The sequence below is a fragment of the Rhamphochromis sp. 'chilingali' genome, assembly GCF_963969265.1.
Source record: "Rhamphochromis sp. 'chilingali' genome assembly, chromosome: 22".
NCBI lineage: Eukaryota > Metazoa > Chordata > Actinopteri > Cichliformes > Cichlidae > Rhamphochromis > Rhamphochromis sp. 'chilingali'.
The window spans coordinates 14118751-14138089 of NC_137950.1; the positions used below are offsets into that span (position 1 = coordinate 14118751).

Here is a 19339-nt window from a genome sequence, read left to right on the forward strand (position 1 = left end):
ACGTTTTTAAGGGGTGGATAGTTTGGATCACGTGGCACAGCTTTCCTTGTTTCTACAAGAGAATAAAACAGAGGTTTTGTTTTTCTCTGTTTTATATTTTAGCAAAGCAATTAAGGTCTCTTACACATATTTCTGAAAAATCTTGATTCAAGTTGACCAGATTTTTCTGAAGGTTTGCTTAAATTGAAAAAAAATGTGATTATAAACTCCATCAAACTTGCCTTGAGTATTCTAACTTCAGAAGGTTACAAGAATCTTTAATATTATTCTATAATTACTGTATAAGACATTACACTTCCCGTTTGTGTGACAGTGTGTCACGACAAACTGTCATGAAGAAAGGAAAAGCTTCCTAAAAGTAAGCCACTTTTTCTTTTCTTTTTTTACACAGGAACTAAACAGACACACATATGAATTTAGGGTTTATTACTGTAACCATAACAATAAGGTGGATCTCTCTTTATTTTGACCATCAATTCAATCATAATTGTTCTTTTTAATCACAGGCAATAGTTATAATAGTGCACTTTTTATATTTAAATTATGATACAGACATTTCTTTTTTTAAACACCTTATTCTACTGACCCTTATGGATGGAGAATAGTTTACAATCTTAGCCAGAGTTGGGTCAATGAAAAATGAAGGTGACGTGAAAGATGAGGTGAGCAATCAGTGTGTTTAGGACTGTGAGGCAAACAACTCCATACAGTTTCTCTTCTTGTGACAATGGGAACAAAACAGAGGTGAGGAAGCGGGACAGACAGGTCAAACGGACAAGGCATTAACACAGGAGATAAAGCCAACAAGCAAGTATTTGATGTGCTCATGTGTGTTTGTGACAGAGAAAACATAGGCCTGTTAGGGTTTGGCTGTGTTGGTTAGTTCAAAATCACTGGGTCAGTCGGGAAAATCCACACGTAACTACCTCAAAACGCATCCGCTGCAAAGTGCTCAGCCCACTCTCATTCAGTCGCCACCCACCCGTCTCGCACACAGATACCAGTTACCAGAGATCAGTGTGAGTCACAGAAACGCAAGATACAGACAAAAGCTCAGTGGGGACGTGAGATGAGAGCAACTGCTGCTATCGGAAAAAAAGAGTAAATAACAGGAACAGGAACGGGTTTCTTGGGTTTGTTATTGACACATTTTGTTGGCATGAAATCTAGTTTATAAAACAAATACATGACAAAACCCCCCCATAAATGAATAAATAAACAACAGACAGAAAAATCGACAGATTAGAAAAAATGACATTAAAATAATAAAGTGTAGCACTGTGTGTCTCTCTGAAATCCTTCTGCACTCTTGTTGCATATTGCACTGTATGGAAGACTGTGATGAACATCGACTAGTCTGATAGAGTACTGGAGTAATATATGTGACTGCCTTGAGTTGCTACGTCTGCTTGCAGAATGGCGACTCTTAGTGATGAGCAAGGGTGCGGCGAGGGATACTTGGCTTGTCGGTGAACACTGAAATAACGAGCGTGGGGTTAGGAAGTCCTGTTCAACAAGAAGCTGACACCTTTTTTAAAGTCCAGCATCATGAATGCGTCCCATTGATGAATTTCCTTACTGTGTATCTTCTTTTTTTGTTTGTTTGTTTGCTTTATTTTGACATGAGTCAGTATATGAATACTATGGCAACAGGAGACAAAGCTTGACGAGAAAGGCGGTTTCTGTTTGATCCACAGGCCGGTGATGCTCTTCTCATTCAATCTGGGCGCAAACAGCTGTGATGAGGTTCATGAAGCTAATCACGGATAGTGACGACAAAACAAAGCTTTCATATATTACTGTTCATATTTCTGTTCAAACACTTTTCTTCAGAGCAACGAGGGTCCAATGCAAAAATCTTAGAAGCATTGTTTCATATTGTCTCTGAGTAAAAAGCAAATATAAAAGAATCGAAACACTTAACTCTGAATGAATGCCTGTCGGAAAAGCAGCTTCCACTGTCAAACACTGTGTGGAGTGTCTCAGTTGCTGTCTTTACTGTGATCACTGTGCTACTGACATCCTTAAAAGAAATGTGTAAACATAAATAAAAACTAAATAAAAAAATATCTTTTTTTGTTCACATTCACTTACTTAGCTTACTTTGTTGGTTTTCTTTACCTTAGGAGGAGACACTGCTGGAGAAAAACAGGACCTTCACTGAGCTCATCGCCACTCACTGGGGCGGCAGCAGGGTGCTAACTCTTTAGGATTCTTCTGCTGAGATGCATTCATATTTCTTTTTAGTGGGCGGGTTTAGATGTTGCTTGATAGTGATATGAGCGCACTGATTCATTTTAGGAGTAATCTCGAGAACCATCACAAGACTATTATTTATTTTTTTCCTTTTTTTTGGTGTTGGATACTGTAATACGATGATATGGTAGACTAGCCTATCTGATCATATCAGCATCCTTGAACAGGCTGATTCGCTAACTGGCATGCACATTAGCACTTCAAAATTCCTAGTTTGATCTGTGAAGCTGTACCTATGATATATACCAAACTGCTCATTCACGTATTGTTATTATTTTTTTTCATTAAAGGGCGGTTTGTTAACACTTGTTTCTCATTTAAGGGTAGGAATCCTGGTAATCATAAGATCGGTAGAATCTCGAGTTGGAAAAAATGTGCATGATGGGGAGGAAAAAGGCTCAATCCTTGCTCTGTGGTCAAGCACCTTCAGTAACTTAGACAAGGAAGAATAGGAGTAGCTCATGGCTTGCAGGGATACTTGGAGATGAAATTACACTGTCTTCTTTCTGGTGTAGTTCAGGCATCCTGCTGCGCAGTCTAACTTTCTATCCTACGGTTGGGATTGGGTTCCGTTGGAGGACAGCAGTCGGGTTCTCTCTTTGGCGGAGCCTCTGCGCTGCAGAACTCCCCCGCTGCCTCCTATGCCTCCGCCATCTGCTCGGTCACCCCACTCGCACCTGTCGCCCCCACCCTCGGAGCGCCTCGAGTTTTGGCGGGTGGGGGTCCCGTGGGGCCGACTGTTCTTCTCATCTGGGAAGGGATCAAGAGAAGAGAACGGGAAAGTCACTCTGAATGTTTACAATCCACAGGCTTCACGGGTCAGTGGCAGAAATGCAGGTGTGAATTAAGGTGATTAAGGTGGCAGCTAATCTTCCACCCTATGCTTCGCTCACTATAGTCTAGGAACTGTGAATCATGCAAAGCTATTATAGTCAGCTCCAAGAACAAATATAGATCTAGAAATCAGCTCAAAGACTAAAATTTAAACAGGGTGAATTTCTACAGCAGTGTGTGGAAAAGTATTGTGTGGTTAAGCAATCTTACCAGATAGGGCTGACACCAGTGGGTGATCATGGGAGCTGAGAAGCTGCGCTTGAATCGTTTCCACCACCCGTCTGAACCTGCGACTCGGACCTGAAGAGGAGTCACACACATTTAACTTAGGGTAGGTACTGTTCCAAAATAATATGATCTTAACGTCACCTGATTTTTTTTATACATCCAAAGTTATTTTCAGAGAAAAACCCTCAATTTGGTAAAAACAAACCAAGTTGAACCCAGTTTCAACTTAAAAATACTGCTCAAAAACATAAACATTTCAGGAAATGTTGAGTATTTTACTATAAGGTTTACTTATTAACCCTCTTAAACCCCTTTACTTATTAAACCTCATCTTGCTATAGCTTTACTTGCTGACAAGAGTATTATTGATTTGTTCATATAACTTTCCAAAGCAGAAAGCTGTTGAGCAGATTTGCAAAAATTGAGATTTTTTCAGGGAGCGACACAGTTTTGTCAAAATGTTTAACATTTCATTCCACAATTAGCTAATTTTAGCATCTGCTTTACTTGCCTGATATGAGGGTGAATGTCACGCTGTAAATTCCTGTCTCCCTCCTGCCCTCCCTCTCGTTTCTCTCCCTGTCCCGCTCCCTCTCGCCCTCGGAAAAGGCAATGTCCACCTGGAACTTGACGGGCTTCTGGAAGACGGAGGGACCGCCGGAGGATTTGTATTCGGCTCGGAAGCTGGTCTGTGAGAGGACGCTGTGACTGAGGGATGGGATCTGTGTGGTGGGGCGACAGAGAAGAAGCAGAGAGACCGACAGACTTACGAGGCGGGAGAGGTATGGGGACCGACGTGAGTATAGGGAGACAAAGGGTGAGGGTGAGGAGAGGAGAGAGAAAGAGTGAGCCATTGGTGAAAGCAAAGTGATCCATCTACATGCCACGAGTGAGCAAGATCAAATAAAGATTAAATAAAGAGAAAACTGAAATAATGAGAGAAATGGAGTGTGTACAGTATGAGAGCACAAGTCAGATCCAGCCAGAGCCATGCTTTGATCGCGAGAGCAGTGAAGGACAGTCCAAGTCAGACACTCACAGACAGGAAGGCGTGGACAATGTCAGCTTTAACAGAGCTCAGCGGTTTGTCTCTGATCACCACGAAGATCTGCTCCTCTTTCTCCAAGCCGATGAAATTCCCAAACCACGATTTCTTAGCTAGCCTGGTAGCCAGACAAAAGAAATACACAGCATGAGGAGACACAGACAGCGTAAACAAACGGCTTTATACCGTGAAAATACGACACCTCAACAAATATTTATCTCCAGGAGCTGGGACTCACTCAGGGCTGGATTCTGGCGTTAGGCTGGACATATCCTCTGATGTAGGAACTGTGAGAGAGATGAAGCACACACAAAAATTCCGCAATCGACATTTGACAGAATAGAGCAAAAGGAAAAACTTATAGATAATCCTCAGCGATTACAGAGATGAAAGCTGAAAAAGGAAACCAGTGTATTAGAAGTAATGAAATCTTCTGAAGCTATAATCCTACACACTAAAAGCATAACTCCCACAAAATATGAGAGCAAACATGCAGGACTGACCTTGCAATTTACGCCGATGGAATCTTGGTGAGCCCAGGAGGTTGTTCTTGAAAGAATTGAGGCGAGTCCTCCAATGGGCAGAGCTGCTGGCTGCCATGCCGCTCCCCCCTCCTGGACTGGAGGGTGGGGTCAGCGACAGTGAGCCCACCCCTCCCCCTCCCTCCGCCCGCGAGGAGGATGAGGACGAGGAAGAGGAGGGCGGGGTGGAGGAGGGGTGGTGAGGGTGGTGAACAGGGGTGCCCAAGGGTGTGGGCAACGGAGAGCCCTGGGGAGTGACCTGCGGCACAGAGTGGGCAGAGTTTGGGTAGAAGCTCTTAGTCACTGACTTTAGGACAGAAGAGGAAGGGAAGAAGAAACGGGGGATGGGTGACAGGAGTGGGGAAGGGGAGGGCGAGCGGGAGGATGGATTTTGCAGAGGCAAGGATTTGATGGGCTGTAGGTGGGGTCGGTTGGCGGGTCCCTTGGTGGGCAAGGTCTGGGTCTTTGGGTTTGGGGGAGCTTTGGGCTTGTCATGAGCCCGTGCTGAGCGAGGAGTGGTGGTGCTTCCCTGTTTGGACTCCTTTGTGAGTGGGGAAGCGGTGGCAGAGGTGACATCTGATTGGCTGAAAGTGAAGACGGGGCTCTGATAGGACTGGGGGGTGGGGGTTTGTCAGGGTGAGGGGGTGGGAGACATGGAAAACAAGAAAGAGAAGGGATGGAAAATGGAGAAAGGATGGAAATGAATATCATGCTTAATGACAGAAGAGTGCATCTTGTGAGGAGTGAAAGTGCCGAATGCAGTTCTCAGTGCCGATCATAAAGTCTTTCATTTAGTGCATTTCAGTCTTTTGTACGCGCCCTTTAAATCTATTGAAAGTGAGGGTTTCGTGACAAGTTGTGGCAGGGTTAAGAATGCAGTGACACAGGACAGTGGCTGTGAAGGTGTTACTATAGAGTAATTGCTGCCAATTAAGGTTTTTTTTTTTACCCTTTAGGGACTGTTTTTATACACTTTCAAGCACAATCAAACCATTAATTATCCAATAAAGCATCTAATTAAGCTGTCAAATTGTTCAAATTATCATATATAAAACTAGCTCATGCATGAGGAGGAAGAAAAGTGACATGAAGACAGAAAACAAATGCAAGCCTCCTGTTGGGTGAGACAATTCATTTAAGGGACCTGTGTTGTGATGATGTGTAAAAATGACTGAGAAGATATTTTAGGGAGTTGCGAGGAGTGAATATTTGTTTTTTTTAAAGCAGCTTCATGTAGAGACTGACATCAGCAAAAAAACCGCATTGTTACATACTGAATCAATAGTTGGCAAAGGAGTAATACTGAATTGAGGTAAACTAAATTACTACCTAGTCTGTCAACATTATCTCTGAAGTCATTTCCACTGTTGGTTTACAGAGCTGTTATTGCCCAATGAGGCTAAAATGTACACAGTACCCTGCTGACACTGACAGCTGTCTGAACTGCAGGACACAAATATGAGACTGGACTTAAAGCTATATTATTGACAGGAGTTAAATAATATAAATGCAGACTACCAGAAATTAGCATTTTATTATGGATCCAGGTATAGTGTTCAAAGATAATGTAGTAAAAGTATGAACAAGTTGGTTTACAGAACCTTACCCTGGGACTACTGAGAGGGCTGGAGGAGAGACCGGTTGACGCTCCACTGACTGAGCGAGACCTGACAAAGAGACCCAAAGATTAATAGGCTGTTAAACCCCCCCCCCCCCCAAGAAAAAACCCCCCAAAACAAAAACTGTATGATAATGAATTCTTGCGCTCTAATTCTGCAGAATACAGAGTGTATGTACTATATATGTGTAAGAAAAACATGCTATACCTCTGGCTGTGTGCAGCTGTGTCCAGGGCCCTGCGAGGTGGTGTAGGAGACCCTTGTTCGGTGACACTCAGGACCTCCAGGCTCTTCCTTTCGGGACGGCAACGGCCGTGGCGCGTCAGCATAGGGGAGTCGACGCGCTTTCGAGGAGGGTCTGCTGAGAAACGCCACCGTAAACTCGTTACAAATTTTGTTTTAATTTTAAGCTTTGTGCTGTGTTTCGCACTTCAGGAATTTCTTCTGAAAAATTCTTTCACAGGCCTTTTGCTCACTGCGCCATCTGTGACTGTGATAAACTTAGCTTCATTTGCATTTACAGAATTGCTGTCCCTTCCAGTTTTATCTCATAGACAAAGCTTGCAGATGTCCTGCAAAGGCTGGTATAATCATGGTAAAAGCCAGCGACAACTTATAGTATTAAAGAAACAGGTAAACACACTAAAACTCCAACACAAGGACATTAAGGGCCATACTGCTGTATATTTTATCTCTAATGCTAATGCTAGTCAGTGCAGTCAGTGCATCAAGTAATAAAATTATAACTTAATAGTGTTTAAATCATAACCTCAAGTAATCCCTAATTCACTGGAAGGAGAACTGAGCATACAGGAACACCGCTCTTGAAAAAGTCGGTAAAATGTGTCTCAGACCGATAACTGTAGCATCCTCTCTTGAGTGGATCCCTCCTGCCCCCTAAAGACTGACCTACATCATTGCGCGGAGGTAAGTCCTCATCCTCATAGCTGGGGTACCGCTCTTTCCTGTCTAGCAGAAGGTAATAGATCATTTTCTCCTGGTTTTCTCTGTTGGGGGGTGGGAGAAAAATACAGATTGAATGAGATGCTAAAATGTCATAATATTTATTTAAAAAGGAAATCTGTATGGATGCCACACAGCCACGCGATTAGCTTTTAGTAGGCTGTTCACACGGTCACGCAGACATGGATTTCATGACACAATCAGTTTATTTAACTGATCACACCAATGGGAAAAGAGCTAAAAATAAGCCACATACTCCTTCCTCTAACTCAACACTATATAGGCAAATAAGACAAGATAGGATGTTTGTGGCCAATATTAATCGGTTGCATAATCGGCTGAGTGTTAAAAGGAGAAAAAAATACAACAACAAAAAATACGCAACAGCAAAAGCAAAATATACACTGAAAGAAATATTACATGCTTGTGACTGCATTGCATATTATATGCCACAAATGTTCTGATTTTTCCAGCCATTTCAAGCTGACGCTAGAAACCACAAACGTGTTTGGAAGCTGAAAGAAATGACTTACTCCTCACACTGCAAGTCACGTGTGAGCTTGACTCTGTCTCGGAAACAACCGAGCGAGTGCATGCTGTCCAGCACATCTGGGTCCAGCTCAGTCAGGGACAAGATTCGCCTCACACAAACCCGCCTTGGAGGAGGCTGCTCAGGACACGGCTCGTTACGACCACCCCTAGTAGGAGTCAAACAAAATGAAGCACATAGGAATGACACAGATGTACTGTACATGATTAAATACGATCACTTCAGCAGTCACGTATGAGAAAACGAATGTATACTCACAGATACCAGGAATGTTTCTGGATGGCCTCTAGCTATAAGGGGTGACAGGGCAGATGGGGCCATTAGTGTCTACAGTCAGTTAACAGCCAGATGGCCACAGAGCTGTGCTGTGTAAACAGTTCACATCACTTTTTTTTTTTTTTATACATCCACAAATCTCACGATTGCAGAATATTACCCATTAAACTGGATCATAAAAAACATTTTCAACTCTGCAATGTTTGCTTTTGAAAGTTTAATCAGAAAATCACTTGTGTGTGTGTGTGTGTGTGTGTGTGTGTTAGAAATATTACTGAGCAAGTTCTAGATGACTCAGTTAAGTCCCCAAAACATGCTTTAACAGCTGCCACTACGATGCATCTTCCTGACTGTACAGTATTGCAATGAATGCGCCAATAAAACACATACAAAATGCAACTGTGCCACACATAAATATCAGCTAGAGTGCAGATCCAGCAAAAAAGGATAATAGGAAAGGCAAGAAGGATCATCTAAAAGTGAATCGAGACAAAAATTATTTGTACCAAAAGCAAGAGTCCCATTAAACATATATTTTATCTTACAGAAGGAGAGGCAATCCCAGTTTAAGGCAGGTGACTGAAAACAGGTGTAAATGCATGCTGCATCTGAGGTCTGGACTAATGTGAGCAGTCTCATACCGTGAGCCTCTTTTCAGGGTTGACCTCAATCATTCCCTTCAGCAGGGACTGACAGTCCGGGGGGATGAAGTGAGGCATGTGGAACACCCCGCTCTTTACCTTTTCCAGGAGCTGGCGTAAATTGTCGTGGTCAAAAGGAAGGGCCCCCTGTAGGGCAGAGAGAGAGAGAGAGAGACAAAAACAAGAAAGGAACAAAAAAACAGATTGCATTAAAAAAAAAAAAACACTGGCAAGCGTGGGATGTAAGAAAAAACTGCAAAAAACATTAGATAAGGGATTTTAAAAAAGACCAAAGTGCACTGTGAAAACACAAGTAAAAGACTTACCACCAGTAGGGCAAACAGAATGACCCCACAGCTCCACACATCTGCTCTCCGCCCATCATACTTCTCCCCCTGCAAACACACAAACACTTATGATTTTATTCACCGCCGGCCATTTCAATACAAAAGTGATTCACAAAACTTGGCACCCGTCACAGGATGATTTAGGCTGATTTCAGCTTGAAAAACACTGAAAGGAACACTAAAATCCATTTAGTCAAACTCAGTCTAAAAATACCATGAAGCCAGATTTGAATCGACAACACTGGATAATCTTTTAAATGCTGAGTGTCCTAAAGATTTACTCATGCTAAAAGGTGTGAACGTTCAGAAAAACAACTCACGAGACAGACTGAACTTAACATTAAAAGTGTCATGTTACTGGTTAGTTTTCATCAGGGGTGTCAAACATAAGGCTCGGCCGCCAGAATTGGCCAGCCAAAGACGCCAATCAGGCCCACTGGAGAGCTATGGAAAATGTGGGGGCATAAATTTGACTTTTTATTGTATTTTCAAACTTTTAACAGCTTTTTGAAAAACCATTCATACTACACCAAAGTAAATAAGTAAAAGATAAACAATTAAATGACAGAAAATTCCTGTTTTTTCACTGTCTACTATAGAAATGTACAATTTTTACATAGGGTTCACCATTTCAAAAAAAACAGGATGCTCTGTCAAATAACAAAAATGTTCATAATCACAGACTGAGTAATAAACTAACAGAACTCTTTCTGTAATTTTATATATTTACTTCTTACAATTTAAGCCCAACACAGCATTTCTTTAGCATGCAGAAAAACTGTATTGTTGAAATTGCACTTCGTTTTTAAATATCAAAATATCTCTGAGATTAAATGTGTGATTTAACTTCTTTACACTCTCAGAAAGCAGAGTTTAACTGATCAAACACACTTAAGATCAAAGTGGACTGTACATGTCCCACAGTGTAAAATGGGTTTGACATCCCTGGTTTAGATCATGTACCTTTGGAGCGATTTATCTCTCTACAAAAAATTTTTTTTATTTACATTTCAAACAAGAACATTTGAGAATACAGAGAATAAGAGCTGGATACTTACCCGTATAACCTCAGGGCAAGCGTAATGTGGTGATCTAAAATCAGAAAAGGTTTGCCATTAATATTAGTGAAAGTAAAATGAGCACTGTATAAAAGAAGTCATAGATCTGTGTTGTAGACGCTGTATTTTTCTGCTGACGTGGAGCCTTTAAAATGTACAGAGTCATACTGCAAGTTGTTGAATTATATAACCCTGTTTATGTATGTACATCATCATTCATGAAGCTCACACACAGAGTTGATACTCACCCACAGCTGGTTTCTAACAGACTGTCTCCCACCTGCAGGGAGGCCATGCCAAAGTCAGCAATACGAATGTTGTTCTTTTCATCCAGGAGCAAGTTCTCAGGTTTCAGGTCTCTGTGACTGCACACATACAACCAATACTGTTAGAGTTGTTGTCAACATGATGCTTTAAATCAAATACAACTGCATGACTCTGAAAATGTGTTTGCACAATCATAATGTGTTTCACTCATTTAGTACATCAGACAACAGCTGTTGTATTGTTTAAAAAGAAACGCTCAAAATAGCTTTGTAAGTCAGTAGATGAGTCTTAAATCAACATCCTACATATGAACTTGACTCAAACACGGTTATTACAGCTCGGTGCAAAAAACCAACCAGATGGAATGACTGTGGCAGAAATCCAAAGCAGAGATGATCTGCCTGAAGAACTTCCTGGCCTCTTTTGGAGTTAGCCGGCCCTTCTTTACCAGGTAGTCAAAAAGCTCTCCTCCTGACACATGCTCTAACACCAGGTACCTGTCCACAAACAGGGACAACAGTGTGATTTGAACTTATGATTCTGATAACGCTTTTCCACTGATGTGGTGCCGGACCAAGCGCAGAGCCAGTTCTGCCCTGGTGCTTTTAGAGGACCAACCGACTTTTTTGACCAAACCGAACACTGCAAAAGTTTGATGTAGTTTCTACAGGAAGAGAATTAAAGGCCCATCCCGCAGAAAAGGATATCAGTGTTTGCACTTTTGGTGAAAATGTGGGAAACAGGTTCTTAGTTTGGCACCACATTGGTGGAAAAGTGGTGCAAGTAGTGAAAAGCAGACAAGATGCTAAGAAAAAACTATTTAAACTTAGACACTTCCCATGGTTTGATATAATAAGCTTATGATGTTGGATACTAGGACTACAATATTCAGGCTGTACTCACTTTCGGACAACCCATCTGTCTACTCCAACAGTTGTTTTGTAAGGGTATTAATAGATTTGAGACATACTCCTCATTAAGACAGACTTTTGAGAATAAAAGTAGGGGATGAAGGAAAAGTGAGACTTACAGTAACGACAGCAGATTATTACAGCTTTTCTTGAAATATTTATACTCATCCCACTCCAAAGATTAGTATGCAGCTAGAAAGCATGCAGACTGCATTGAGCCAAAGAGAAAGGCTTTTTCTGAATGCAGAGGGAACTCACAGATATTTGTTATTCTCGTAAACATCATGCAGCTTCAATACATGCGGATGCTCAATCAGTTTCAGAATGGCAATCTCCCTTTCAACCTGGTTAGAAAGAAGGGAAAGCATAGAGAGAGAAAGATTTTGAAGCGAGGCTCATGAGCGAGTTGTTTTTCACACATCTGAACGGAGGTTAACTGTTAACTCATACAGACGATAAATATAGTGAATATGGGACATTTTGTCAACATCTTAAAACACCATGCTATATATATATATATATATACATATACATATATATGTATATGCATATACATATAAGTGTCATCATTAACGTCACTGTGAGCAACGCCTTCAACAGCGTCAGACTGTACCTTCATCAGGACTGACTCAGACAGCTTCTCTCTGTTGACTATTTTGATGGCTACCTTCTGACCCGTAATACAGTGGATCCCCAGTTTGACAAGTCCTGTAGATTGGATGAGAGAGATCATTATAAAACACAAGAAGGGTGGCGGGTGGGGGTAGAATAAAAGCGCACAGTTTAAACCCTACACAAAACACTAGTTTTAATTTCAGAAACAACTCGGCAATACTCACCTGTCTGTCCCTTCCCCAGAGTCTTTTCCAGTCGATAGGGCCCAACATATTGAGCTGACTGACTTAGAGACAGTTCCTTACTCATACTGCTCTTAACTGGAGGCTAACACACAATTATTACTACTTACTGCACTGTAGTTATTGCAATTACTGTGATATTGTACAGCTTACACAGAAGTTACTGTGGGAGACAAGACGATGCTCAAATTAGAACGACTGTCTTTTTATGTCAGCGGTAACACGGACTTTCTTTGAAGTCACTTCATGAACGTGAAAAAAACAAAAAACCATAGAAGTGAAAACTGCTGCTGATTTACAACACCTGGGTGGACGTTTTTCATCTAAACCGAGACAACACGGTAAACATAATGTTTATTTTTTTAATTATTATTTTTTTTACAAAACATCTTGCTATATGTAGAATAAAGCGGGGGGAACTGACATGGCATTAAGTTTTTAGGGTGTTTTCTGTGTTAAATACCAACCACTACTCTAAAGTAGGCAAACTAACGAGTCTTATTTATGTACATTAGCTTATTTCTATAACTCACACCTTGTTATACGTATGACGTTAACGATATATGACTGTTAATGAGAAACGTTACCCTTATATAGCCTTAAAACGAGCAGGTTTTCACGTCTGCCTTAAAATATTCATGTATTTTTCCTACGCTTAATATTATTTTTAGTTAAGTAAACGGACAAAACGTCCAATACGTCAAGTGTATGCTTGCACTGAAAATGAAATCACTGTTTTCCCCTCACTGCCAGGCCTGTTTCACAGGTCCAACAACATGCTATTTTAGCCTCGCCGCCGCTCTCCCACACAGCAGCGAGGCTAGCTTTAGCTTCAACGCCTTGACGAACGGCCGTCTCGCTCGCGCCGCCTGTCAAAAAAACCGACACCGCCTGAAGTTTCTGGGCTTCGCCAAACGGTACGATTTATTACACGGCCGCCGCATTCTCACAATACTTCGAGGTGAAACGCGTATTCCCCGCAAAACAAGCATCTTTTTTTAACGTAGCGCCGTCCTCCCCCTCCCTGACTCTCCCGTCTCTCCCTCTCTACATCCCTGCAAGTAGCGGATCACAGCATCTTCTCTTCTCTCCTTTGGCGTGTCCTCCTCCCCTCACCGCCGGGTATACAGGTGCAAAACACACACACACACACGCACACGGATATCCGCGGATATGGGTGCGCTATAACCAGCTGCCGTATCCCCCTCCTCGCTCCTGATGACAGTTCACGCAGGGTAAAGGCCCCTTCTATTACACTCCCTTCGGTTTTCTTGCCGTAAATCGATATTTTCTCTCCCCTCTTCCTTCCTTCGCCTCACTCGCATCAGCATCCGGGTCTCACTCCCTCTCCATCCTCTCTCCTCTCGTCTCCTCTCCTCCCCCGCCCTCCTCCTCCCGATCATCTTCCTCAAAATACGCCTATCTCTGCATTCACATCAGCACAGGCCACGCAGTGGGCTCCCGGGAGTTGCAGCGGACACCTCCTTCACTGTTTTTGTCATCGACATTTATCATTATCATTATTATTCTTTTTATTCATACATGGACGCAGGGAGCGGATACAGACGCAATTCGTTAGGGGATATCTAGAGAGTCCTGTTTTATTTGATCATTTATTCCTATGAGCTGTCAAATTTGAAGTGCACAACTTAGTGTAGCGTCGATAATTTAATCAAAACATACTAACATTTAACAATCATTCTGTGTCTGTTTCGTTGCACTGATTTTTTTTTAAAGAAAGATAGAAAATAGACAGTAACCATTATAAAACAAACCGTGTCAATATATGACTACTTTTAGTTAGTGACTACAAAGGCATGTTTAAAATATTTTAATCAACACTGGAAAAAAAAATCATAGTAACTGCATGTCAAACAGAATGAATTTAGTAGTCACGTAGATCAGTGGTATGAAACATAAGGCTCAGGGGCCAGAATCAGCCTGGGAGAGACTCCAGTAAGATTCACTGGAAACGTTTGAAAAATGTAAAGGGCCCAGATTTTGGACGTTTAACTGCATTATAACACGTTTTACTGCTTTTCCTAATGTTAAACACCTCTCACATGAACATACTACACCAAAGCAATTACATAGTAGATGAATATTTCAGTGACAGTAAAGTGTTTTTTCTATCTACTATTGAGCTTTCTGTTTCTACAGAAGAAAAACAGAAATGGTACAGAAATTATCTTACAAATAAAATGTACACAATTTTTAAAATTTACACAAAGATTTTACTGAATTTTTTCTTTACTGAAAGAAAAATGTATTTCTTACAATTTAAGCCCAACGACTCACATTTATTTATGACATATGGCACCCATTACAAGCTTTTATTCTACCAAGCAATACCTATTTTACCACAATCCACTGATGTTACTTTTTAACCGATAACACAAAGATAACGTTGAAGTACGTTTAAGTCATCTAAACTTTAGACAGTAGAATAAAAATACTATAGATCAAAAAAAAAAACCTTACTTTTTTACATCCGAATCAATTTTGACCTGGAAAATTTCTGCAGGAGAAATCTAACTGCATTTTTTCTACCGGCAGAGAAAGAGTCCTAATGAGCATGTGCAGTGTAGCTTGTTTCTGTTTTGAGAAATTCAGTGTGCCACAAGTGTGCTACAATTGCCACTGATGTTAATTAATATCATATTATAATATAAATCATATTCTTCTTATTAGTAGTAGTAGTAGCATTCAAAAAGAATGTTCATTTGTGCACAGAGGAGTTATTTTTATAATCTTGAGCAAAAAAAAATATAATAATGCGTAATAGATTATCAGTTTGCAAGACATTTTTACACGTTGCTGTTTAACCATATTGGGGTTATTCCATCTCTATTCCAGTGTGTTCGAAATAAAGCGTCCATCTGACCACCTCAGATCTGCATGAAACAATTCCAAGGGAAACCTACTGTTCTTAATGGAACTTATTATTTTATTATTATCAGAAAGGTTTATTTCCAATATTTTCTGTTAAAAAAAAAAGGAATTATGGTCTTTTAACTTTTTTCTAGCATTTTTTAAAAAAACTATCTACAAAACTGATAAAACTCTTTGAGCCGGATCTTCTTTGTATTTTAAGAATAATAAAATGTTAAATATCTGGGTCTAAGGCTCTATGTACATGGGCCGTCAGGAGTGTAACTCAAGCTAACATTGAAAGATGGATCCCTGAATCCTTCAAATAATTGGATGTCCAATCTCTGACAGCATTTAAAGGCCTGCAGGAACCACAGTTTTGCAGGTAGAGGACTGATATTTTATTTACAGCTTCTCTGCACTAGGCACATAATATTCTACAAAACTGTCAAAATCAGATGATTGGTTTAGAGATATTAAAGCTCGAATATAATACACACACACACACACACGTCTGGTTTGCTATCCTCGTGGGGACATCCCATTGACATAATGCCCAAGTCAACTAAATGAAACTTTCTTTTATACCTAACCATAACCCAACTGTAACCCTGACACTAAAACCACATTTTGAGTGACATGGATTTTGGTCCCCAGGAGGGCTGTTGGTCCCTTCCAGTATAGTAAATTTCAGATTTTAGTCACACACATTTTCATCCAACTTCAGTGGGAGATACCTCAGGTATTACACCATGTACCAAATCCAAATGAATCTTTCTTGAAGGAGCACATTTTTGTTAATATTATATCCAAAATTTGTGGTAGTCTTCTCATTTTTTCAATATAAAGTTTTGAAATACTCATGTAGAGCCCCTCACATATGATGCCTGTAAAACATGTAAAAACAAAACTATATGTACCTTCATATATGACTTATAGGAATCTCAAATTTTGCACAATTACAATTAAGAAGTTTATTTATTTATTTTTTTTTTCAGACAAATCAAACAGAGTTAAGTGGGAGACGTTTGATGAACTATGATCCAGTGTTCACACTAACTTTAGTATCTGCCTTATTCTTTGTTAGAAAGCTTTAGGTTAAAATAAATGCACAAGCAATGTGCTCCCTCAGAATTTCACTTTAGGACAGTATTTGTTGAATGTACATGTTACTTTTAAATAGATAAGGCTGTATCTTTCTTGATTATTTTTTAAGTTTTAAGCATTGCTGCTGCTGATGTATAGACTGTTGTCACTAAGGACATAACAAAATAGGATGAACACAATAGTAAAGTAATCATCATAATTTCTTTGGCACACTGGCATGACTTATTGGGACACTTGGATCAATTAGAACTGGGCTTAATGTAATCACTGCCTTTTTTCATTGTGCCATTGCAAATTTGTATTTGTCTATATCAGATTTAGTGTTTTTTCTCTTCACCTTTATAGTCGGTTTTCAAATAATATAAAAATACTCTACTCAGATTCAACAGTGCTGATCATGGGAAATTTCCACTTCATTGACAACCACATTAAAAAATATTTTACAAAGAGCAGAACCGTTTAAAGAAGGCTGAACGACAAATGCCCTCGTCTGCAAATTTGGAGGGAAGCAGAGAAGCATTGGGTGCTGATTTGACTGAATCACTCAAAGATGACAGCTTTATTTTAAATAAATAAATAAAGTAGGACGTTTGAATATATCATCCGTAAAGTGCCTTGAAAAATCTCTAAAATCTCAGATTGAAATGTTGTGTGTGGGTGGATAATTCCCCAAAGCCCATCTTCATCTGCGTCTAGCTGGTTGATTTTCACGCAGCCACAAGGATTTGTCTCTGAACCACGGTGCAGAAATGGGACAGAAAGAGGATACTCATCCTGCTTCTGATAAAAAAAACATAATGAATATATGTAGGCTTACACGATAGCCCTGCAGGAGAAACTGAATGAAGTCTGCCAAGCCTGACATACTCTACACTGAATGCAGATACATTGTAAAAATCAGTCTTTTGTGGGATTTGAAGATGCAAACCTGGGGGGAAGAAAAAGTAGGACAAGACATATCAGTCTGTGAATGATGTTTGCTTTTTGCATAAACCTGCAAAAATACTCTGTGCTAATTCTCTCTCTAGAACCCCCATTAAACGTCTTTTCCAGGGTCTTTCTCCACTCTGAGCTTAGTACATTTCAGCGATCCCCACACACAGACTACAGATGTAACATTACACTGCTCTATGTAGGTACTAAAGTGGGATTAAGCAGAGATTAACAAGCTCTTCTTAATTCTATTAAGTCGAACATACAGGTCCACCAGTGGAGAGCCTCCAACATATAATAATGTAAGAACACAGAAAGTGTGCTGCCATAAAGAAAGACAATATAATGTATGTTGAAAAAGGTTTATTGTAAGGTATCATACAAACTTGTTATCGACAGTAAGCTAATTAGTCTTAGAGTATAACAATTACAACAATTATAACAGAATAAGTAGAAGTATGGAGGTAAATTCATAAGCAACACCCCCCTCTTCAGTTTTCAGATGGTTTCTTCCAGCGTATTAAGAAGATGGGAAAGTGAAGAACCTGAGGTAAAGCTGTGATTGAAAAATATACACAAGTACACACATATGTCATTCAAAATATTCAGATAAACAGTTTTCCATCAAAGGTATATTCACACAACAGTACACATGCTACAGTTTCTACTGAATTATTTAAATTGTATTATTTTGTTTCATTTTCTTTTCTGCATTCGTTTTTGAACACAGTTTTATTTTGGCCTGATTATTCCCGACTTTTCCCGACTTTTGTGATTATGTCACAATCTTCAGCTTTTGCCGACTTAGAAGAAGAAAAAGAAAAATCTGTGTAAAAGAGTTTGTAGCAATTTCTGTGAACTTACTTTTTTTAAATTTAAATGGATCTCACTGTGCATCATGACCCCTCAGACAGGGTTTTTACACAGGCCTGGAAGGCATCCATCAGATCTTTACAGGTCTCCATCCCCTTGTCTCTGACACTGAAACACAGTGTGAGATTTAAAAAAGCACACTCATCAGTCTGTTCTCTTTAGGACCTTAATTTGAACTTGTGCTAATATGAAGACATGTAAAGCAAATGAACCCATCTGAAGCTAAATAGGAATATTTCTAAATATAGTCCACATCAAAGGGATTATTCAAGTTGGGTCTGATAATAATATATTTCAACTCAGCCTCCACCGTGGCTTTTATCGGCCTTTGGTGGAGTACGAGAAGATGAGTGAGTAATCTGGAGAGCGGCTGTACTGACAGTAATCACTGCTGCACGTGGACACGGACTAAATATCTTCTTGCATGCACGTAACATGAACCAGCCAGCTGGAATGTACTGGTCCTCTTCAATAGGGTTTACAAGTGGAAGTCTATTTTAAACCTCATATATATTTATGCTTCTCAAGACATTACAGTATGGGTCCCATTTGGATGTTGTTATGTTTAAAAACTAGTATGAACTCTAAGTGCAGTCTGTAGATTTCCCCACAGACACTTAAACTGGTTGACATGTTAATGTGGGCGCTGGCTATTGTGCATAAAAAGACAGGAAAGTGGCCAGATTATTAACCCAAATCCAAACACGGTTCATAAATCTCACTCGAGAGCACATTATACAAGGATATTTTATTCATGCACTGTCACACCGATTGGAAACAGCAATCAAGATCACTGATTCATTTTACAACTTTGAATGCAAGCACGGATTCAAAAAGAACTTTTATTCCTGTCAGAACTCACCATTTGTCAGAGTCCTCTTTGATTACCTGGCATGGTGCTGGCACAGCGTCGGCAAAGTCTGGCATTTTGACAGGAGAGAGAGTGGAGTTTGTGGAGGTGTGCTGCTGCAGGAGCTGCAGTCAAATATGGTAACGCTTTAAAAGGGATGGAGGGACACAGGAGGGAGGGAGGTAAGGGAGGAGGGGAGGAGGCATGACAGTGATGGTGTGTGAGAAGCTTAAGAAAGGAAAAAGTCAGGAAGTTAGGAGAACGTTATTTAGGAAGCGACTTTAATTTTGTTCCTTTTTTTTAGTGTGTTCAACTGAGTTCTGTGCCACTCT

General features: G+C 40.3%; 1 protein-coding gene and 1 long non-coding RNA gene across 13 annotated transcripts; both read right to left on the minus strand.

The window, feature by feature from the left end:
- Positions 1–425: 425 nt before the first annotated feature.
- Positions 426–13713, minus strand: brsk1a (BR serine/threonine kinase 1a). 12 transcript variants are annotated; one of them, XM_080873483.1, is made up of 20 exons: positions 13205–13713; positions 12356–13162; positions 12130–12224; positions 11775–11860; positions 10962–11102; positions 10587–10703; positions 10339–10372; positions 9260–9328; positions 8934–9080; positions 8275–8306; positions 8000–8164; positions 7413–7510; positions 6711–6864; positions 6491–6551; positions 4867–5497; positions 4602–4650; positions 4358–4481; positions 3830–4040; positions 3301–3390; positions 426–3018 (listed from the first exon to the last, which is right to left on the minus strand). In XM_080873483.1, the coding sequence occupies exons 2-20, from the start codon at positions 12438–12440 to the stop codon at positions 2807–2809; spliced, it is 2601 nt and encodes an 866-aa protein (XP_080729609.1). In that variant the 5' UTR covers positions 12441–13162; positions 13205–13713; the 3' UTR covers positions 426–2806. The 12 variants fall into 12 exon arrangements, with proteins under 12 accessions (XP_080729609.1, XP_080729606.1, XP_080729615.1 ...); XM_080873480.1 differs by having other exon boundaries at positions 426–3006; positions 4867–5143; positions 6711–6861; positions 12356–13713; XM_080873489.1 differs by having other exon boundaries at positions 4867–5143; positions 6711–6861; positions 12356–13713.
- Positions 13714–17640: 3927 nt separating this feature from the next.
- LOC308390769 lies at positions 17641–19205 on the minus strand. Its single transcript, XR_013970493.1, has 3 exons — positions 19020–19205; positions 18149–18265; positions 17641–17840 (listed from the first exon to the last, which is right to left on the minus strand). It is a non-coding gene; the product is annotated as an uncharacterized lncRNA (long non-coding RNA).
- Between the last annotated feature and the right edge of the window lie 134 nt (positions 19206–19339).

Coding starts and splice junctions, on each gene's coding strand:
- brsk1a (XM_080873483.1), bottom strand. CDS start 12,440: ATGAGTAAGGAACTGTCTCTAAGTCAGTCAGCTCAATATGTTGGGCCC. Junction 11,861..12,129: donor CTGAGTCAGTCCTGATGAAG/GTACAGTCTGAC, acceptor CTTTCTAACCAG/GTTGAAAGGGAGATTGCCAT. Junction 8,165..8,274: donor CAGAAACATTCCTGGTATCT/GTGAGTATACAT, acceptor GACTCCTACTAG/GGGTGGTCGTAACGAGCCGT.